Below are 7,000 nucleotides of genomic sequence, written 5' to 3'. Positions count from 1 at the left end.
ATTTCAAAAATTATTAAATTTCATTATTAACGTTCCTGATTTGTTAACTACAAGAACGAAGACCGCTTGAATTCTAATTAAATGAGCCCAATCAATGAGCAATCAGACTTAAAATACAAAAACAGATAGATGTACATACTGACGCTCAGTAACAAATAAATGTTAGCACTAACTTGGCCTCCGATAACAATACCTACTACCAAATGTTGTTGTTTTTACTAGGATGTTAATGTGCTTGTTTTAATAAGAAAAAAATTAAAACTCGATTTTGTATAAGTTGGAAAAGAAGTAACATATTGAAACCTTCTGTACTGCTGCGAATGAATTAATTTATGTCTCGAATTTTAAGTCGTTTCTTGAAATTCTCGATAAAATTGAATAAAGTATCAATAATCAAAATATTTGGACACTTTTCATTAGAAAAAATAAAGTTTTTAAATCACTCAAACCTCGTAACGTGGATCAGAACTTTGATAAAATATAATCTACTGATATAATTATAATAAAACTGAGAAAACAAAATAACTGACCTGTTTGAGGAATGGATGTCAGAAACATGTCCGGCTTTGTCCTTGACGCCAGCGCCCTCACTTCGTTGAGAAAGTCCGTGCAAATGAGAGTGACTAGATGGAACTGTGAAGGATGAAGACAATGTACTAGAAAGCATATTATGGTGTGACACCTGGTGGTTTAGTGCCATGAAGGGTAGTGGATTGATGTGTGGAGGCGCTCCAGTTGCTGCTGCTGCCGCCGCCGCCGCCGCTGCAGCAGCTTGCGCCACCATGTGGTGATTGTATCCATTGTTAAATAACGACGCCTTGTCCAAATGGTCTCCTACAAAGAAGATGATTTTAGGAACTATATAGCTTGGAAATAAGAAAATATTTAAAGCGATAATTCATTTTGATTTTAGTAAATGATCCTGACTACGAAGAATCCTAAAAAAAAAAAAAAACTCCGTCGTGTGGAAGGCGGAGAAGAAATAAAAAATTGTAGATTTGTACAACAACCGTAGTGTCAGAATTTTAAATTGATGTTTCTTTGTGTACATTTGATAGTTCAAACTGTTCGAAGTCATGGAACCCTCTTATTTCGTTCCTTCCGTCACGGGACCCCAACCCTTAACCCGACCTTCAACCCTCATTAGAAGGCTTTTCTTCTTCCTCTTTTATCATGCGTACATATACATAGGCAATTTTATATATGCACGAATATTTATTATTTTGTTGGCTTGCGCATGTAATTATATGTAGAAGACTGAATATCAACAGACTCGTGATTTTAAAAAATTCATATGGTCCCTAATAGGTTAACATTTAGAAATTAAAAAAAAAAAACGGAAAAAAAAACATTACCTGTTATCTTTGTGAGGAACGCCAGATGACCTTTCATAGAACTTTGGAGTTCTACAGAACACAGTTCGAAAACCACTGGTCTGTTCCACCCGGTTTTTACTTACAACGGGCAAGATGAAACGTTAGACACATGGAAGGGTTTGAAAAACCCGGAATATAATGTAAAGTGTGAACACGAAATATGTCACCCTCTCATAGTCGTGAGTTAGGGTATAATTAGATTACAACTCTTCACGAGTGTTTATATATGTGTGTTATATTTCAAAAATCACCATAATACTGTTATTTAGTACAGTAGCATGCAGAATACAGTGTAATATTGAGAATGCAAAGATTCAACATTTTTTTTTCTATCTTTCCAATTACAGTTTTTAAATATCAGCAAAGTGTTTGTCTACCTCTTTACTTACAAAACGTTGAATCCACGCTTTGTTTGTGTAATTAAAAAAAAATCAGACGTTTTACTTGATAAAAACGGCATTGGTCTAATAAATAGGGTTCATAAACCACGCCATACTCATGAAAGAAAGCAGCGATAAATATAATTTATAAGTTGTGCCATCAAGGGCTCCTGGACGTTATAAAGAAAAGGGCGCCTCAGACCTGCTTTGCCTCCTCTATAACAGCGCTACATACACAAACGTGGGTGTACTTATTCACTCTGATAAACAGAACACAGTGCAACTTTAAAAGTTTTACCCGAGCGACCTGTTTGTTTGAACGATTCAAATGTCCGTTAATTATGACCAGATCTTCAATGTACGTTTAACGTTTTTATTGGTCGAACGCGAATTTTAATAGCAGAGTGCAGTTGTAAAACCCCTATTAAGACCAGCGCTTCAATTAAAGCTTTCAGTAATATACAGCCGACAAGAAAAGAATAATTATACCTATAAAGCATCAACTAGCAGATATTTCATATGTATTGCAACCATGTCTTCTACATTAGCGCGCTAGACCGATCTCCGTCTCAGGCTATTTGTTTATTCTGACATCAGGGTAAGGACCTTGCACGTGTCACATGGCTCAACAAAAATTATATAATCAACGTGCTATATTATATTATCTGTATACGTATATAAGCTTTTCTCCCGTATAATATTCTGACGAGTACAAACTTAAGTGGCAGGTAGAGAGTCTTAGCGGACACCTATGGTTTTATTTCTAATTAGACTTAACTTTTCCATTTCCTTCAAATTGTAGTCTAACATAAATATACCGTGTCTCTCTCCTTTTGATACTGGGAACATGCGCAGACCTCATCCCTGGCCTCACGTTGGCAGGTCAACACAGCAGACCGAGTTTCGATTGTCACTGTCACGTGTGTGGCTATTTCTTATTCACTAATGGTTAAAAGTAGGGTGAAATTCTCCAGAAGAAAATTAGAGGTACTCAAATGTGTGAAGTGGATCTATTTTTGAAAAAGAAAAAATATCTATGTGTAAACATAAAAAAAAATACGACAAAGCAGCTCAAATAAGTACGGGTACTGGAACCGCCTTAAAAAAATAAGTACCGTTGAGTACCGATAGAATTTCATCCCTGGTTAAAAGCTGGTTGAAAACTCTAGATATATAAACAGAATGAATGAAAAAAAATTAGATAATACAGGGATCTTCTAATCCCCATGCACATTTTAAAGTAAAAATTGAAAAATGTGAAATAATATGTTGCTCGATTTGTTTTTCGTTGGAAATATGAAATTTCATAACAATTGAGCTTTAATTTTATAATCATTCTTAAATACGCAATATTCAAGCATACTGCCGTTGCTGGAACGTGTACTTCTACACAAAGGCAAAAGCTGTATACGCCCAATCGTTGCAGTGTTGAAGTAATATTATTCTTTGCTAGAGTAAAAATGTAACTTTCGAGGGTGACACCTTCCACTAAAAATAAGTATCAATATATGTGTGCGTATCTGTTCCTTATACGTTTCCACATTTCTCGATCAATCAGCACCAAATTTGACAAATTGATACAGGATGACGTGAGGAAGGTCACTGAGGGAGGCTGGGGGTGGATCCCCATCTAATTTCATTTCTAATTTTGAAAAACTACAAAATCAGTACAATTTGACACAGTGATACAGGATGACATGAGGTATGTCATTGAGGGGGTGGGGTGGACCCCCCAACTAATTTCATTTCTAATTTCGGAAAACTACCAAATCAGCACAACTTGACACAATGATATGACATGAGGGTTATTGGACCCATCATTTAATTTCATATTGACAGAATTCTTGAAAACAGTATGTCTTTTTTTTTCAGTATTGGTACCTTTATGTATTTGTATTGCACTTTGAGTGTTTATTATATTTTAAAAAATAGAAGCACAATTTTCTATTCTTTGTTAGAAACGAGTTTTTATTTCACCCGTCAAAAGGACTGGTACTCCAGCTAGTATTTGATAAATATGCTGTTATTTACTGATTCAGTAGGAGTCCTTAATCGCCTTGCGAGGGGGAGGTAAAACTTTCACACCCATTGACTTATCTTTCTTCCATTTTATCTACTCGCAACTTCTTCCTTCTTCTGATACCCCTCAGTGGCACAGCGGTATGTCTCTCCTGACTTACAACGCCAGAAACCGGGTTTCGATACCCGTGGTGGGCAGAGCACAGATAGCCCACTGTGTAGCTTTGGGCTTAACTTCAAAAGAATACTATAAATGCTATAAATTTACCAAATTCTTATTAACACATGTACCCGGTGGAACAGCGGTAAGTTTACGAACTTACAACGCTAGGATACAGGGTTCGATTCCCCGCGGTGTACATAGCAGATAGTCCAATATGGCTTTGATCTAAAATAACCCATCAAACAAATCATACAAACACCCAAAGTTGTTCAGTAGTAATCTGTTTTCTCACGTAGTTGAAAACAAATGACAAGAACTGGATAATCATTGAACAAATCGACATTTTTGCCTTCTATCAAAGTTTTATGCCCCCCCCCCCCAGTGACACAGAGGTATGTCTGCGGACTTACAATGCTATAAACCGGGTTTCGATACTCGTGGTGGGCAGAGCACAGATCGCCCATTATGTAGCTTTGTGCTTAACTTCAAACAAACTAGCAAATCAAAGTTTTAATGAGCTTATTCTCAAACTTAGTTTCGAAATTATTGCGTTGCACTAGACTTCAGATAGGTGTGAAATCTTCATTGTTGCAGCTTTCAACTACAATATCAGGAATATGAACTATCTGACAGAAATCCACTTAAAATAATAACAAAAAATTTTAAAATTAATAATATCTAATACCTGACATAATTAATTCCTACTAACAAAAGAAAAAAATATATTCACTTCTTTCTTTTTTTCTTTGAACAGATTTATATAAACAATTCATGATAATCGTTGTATGAATTTTTACTTATTTGACTGCAAATTATATCTTTGTTATTAATTTTCTGGGCAGCACGGGAGCTGCTTTTAATGAGCTTCTTATATTTTCAATCTTTCAATATAAAATCTGCATGTCTAGCCAAGCACCCCCCACTTTGCAACTCCTTTCTACACCACTGTTTATATGTGATTGTGGACATATAAAAGTAATAATAAAAAAATGTCCAAGTATGAAAGAGAAGAGCTCGAGATGTTCTGTTCGAACGGTAAGAAACGCTCGGATTCCTGAACAAACACAAGATCTCGTAATGAGCAAGCTGAAACAGGTCTTACAATGTGTATCAGATAACGTTTTGATGTGTGTGTTTTTTTTGTTGCAACCAGGAACAATTTGAAGATGAACCATTTAGTGATAGTCAGCAGATGAATCATCAGATCTTTCAAACAACTTAATCTCATTCTTGTTTTTTTTTTAACAGAATTGCTGAGGGGCAATAGTCACAGACGACACAGGATCTTAACGGACTGTACTTTTATCAAGTGGGTTGCAATGCACGTGTTAAGGATTTGTTTGTTTGGAATTAAGCACAAAGCTACACAATGGGCTATCTGTGCTCTGCCCACCACGGGTATCGAAACCCGGTTTCTAGCGTTGTAATCCGCAGACATAGCGCTGTGCCACTGGGGGGGTGGGGCGTGTTAAGGAATATTCAGAATAAATTCCAATATCAATTAACCGATTTGGAGTACGAAAAATAAATGGCAAAATATTAGAGTTGTAAGGAAATATTTATTTTCCTGTCTCGTAGATGTATTATTTAGAAGTTTGAGACAATAGTATGAAATTGAACATGTTTAGCGATTTTTCGTTGCAAGTTACATTTCACTTTTATAGTTAACTGATATTCATCTTTACTAAAAAGAATATAATAAATTTAATACAATTTCGTAGTTTAATGTCGCAAGTTATATCTAATGGAAATTAATGGTATTAGTTATATTTCCAACCTATGATACAGCAATGGATGAGTATGGTATAAACACAATTAGACACTTTACTGAAGTCTTTAATAAATATTAGAATAAATCCTAACGCTACCGGCATATCTAGAGTCACAACTCTAGTTTCAAATAACAATAAAATGTGATTAAAATTCTAAATTAAATTTAAATTCTTACATTATGTAATATTCGTGAAAGACGACAAACTTATAAAGATGTAGATGTTAACTTCATAACAAAGAACTAGCTGTTTCATCTAGAGATATTTCCAATAAAGTGCATTATATTAAGCTAACGAATAAAACATAAACGTTCTAAGCCACAGAAATTTAAATTTAAGTGAATCGTATAATGTTCCGGAACAGGGCATAACCTTCTCCAACTGCAGATGTATGAAAGTGTATTTACGTGAAAAAAAAAGTAAAGAAGACAGTCTAATAATATAATTTATATTTAAGATAAGAAAGCATTATTGTATTTTTATGGAAGAAAGCTGAATTATAATTCCTTTAAATTGTTTAAACATTAATCTTATTGACTTGCAACATAAGTATTATTGGTTTATTATTAAGCGAGTTGTGGTTTTGTAATCCTTTTCACTCAACCATACACTGCACATCTTAGTTATCGTCTCATTCAAAAAGGTAACAACATTTTAGGTCTACGCGAATAACAATCAAACACCCTGTACGATAGACTACACTCTCTTTCAACCGTAGTCAAATTATTTCTGGAAACAGAGGTTCGTAAGAATACACTTTATCTGGAAGAGAGTTTGCCTTTGTTCAATGGGACGTAACTCTACTGTTCGACTTTATTAGTTTCGACAATGAAAAATCACCAACATGCCTTTTTCAAATCCTCCTCCAGTGTTCGAAGTTTGAATCTTATCGCTTTCTGCCACGTTTGCCTTAATTTTAAAAATTACTGTCAAGATTGGGGGATTTATACTGAGCAGACTAATCGATGCGTTTATGTTTACTCCTAACTGTATATAGAAGCACGAAAATGGCTTGTAATACTATACGCGTGCATACTTCTTTCAGATTAGATTTCAAATTTTATAAGGTTCCCTGGTGCACAGATGAGGAAAAGTTACATTTCAATAAAACCAGACAGAGAATATAAGAGAAAAGAGTGGGAGATAAGGTAATGCATGGTTTGGTTTTGAACTGTTTTAAAGGTTATGTCTTTTTAATTCAGGTTAAGACTATAAGATAGGGTTTAGCAGTAGTAATATTGTGTAACTTTGCGCCTAGCAACAAACTAACAATCCCTTGGAGACGGCTTG

The 7,000-nt window shown here is 34.9% G+C and overlaps 1 protein-coding gene across 4 annotated transcripts in view; it reads right to left on the bottom strand.

The window, feature by feature from the left end:
- The window catches only part of LOC106467781 (dachshund homolog 2-like), a 117,645-nt gene that overhangs the window by 52,485 nt on the left and 58,160 nt on the right, over nt 1-7,000 (bottom strand). For all 4 annotated transcript variants that reach the window (XM_022396711.1, XM_022396717.1, XM_013928161.2 and 1 more), the window contains exon 3: nt 531-834. In XM_022396711.1, coding sequence (XP_022252419.1) covers nt 531-834 — 304 coding nt within the window. The remainder of the gene's footprint in view (nt 1-530; nt 835-7,000) is intronic.

The sequence above is a fragment of the Limulus polyphemus genome, unplaced genomic scaffold (assembly GCF_000517525.1).
Source record: "Limulus polyphemus unplaced genomic scaffold, Limulus_polyphemus-2.1.2 Scaffold83, whole genome shotgun sequence".
NCBI lineage: Eukaryota > Metazoa > Arthropoda > Merostomata > Xiphosura > Limulidae > Limulus > Limulus polyphemus.
The sequence above is the reverse complement of the archived record's forward strand: the minus strand, read 5'-3'. Positions and strand labels throughout refer to the sequence as shown.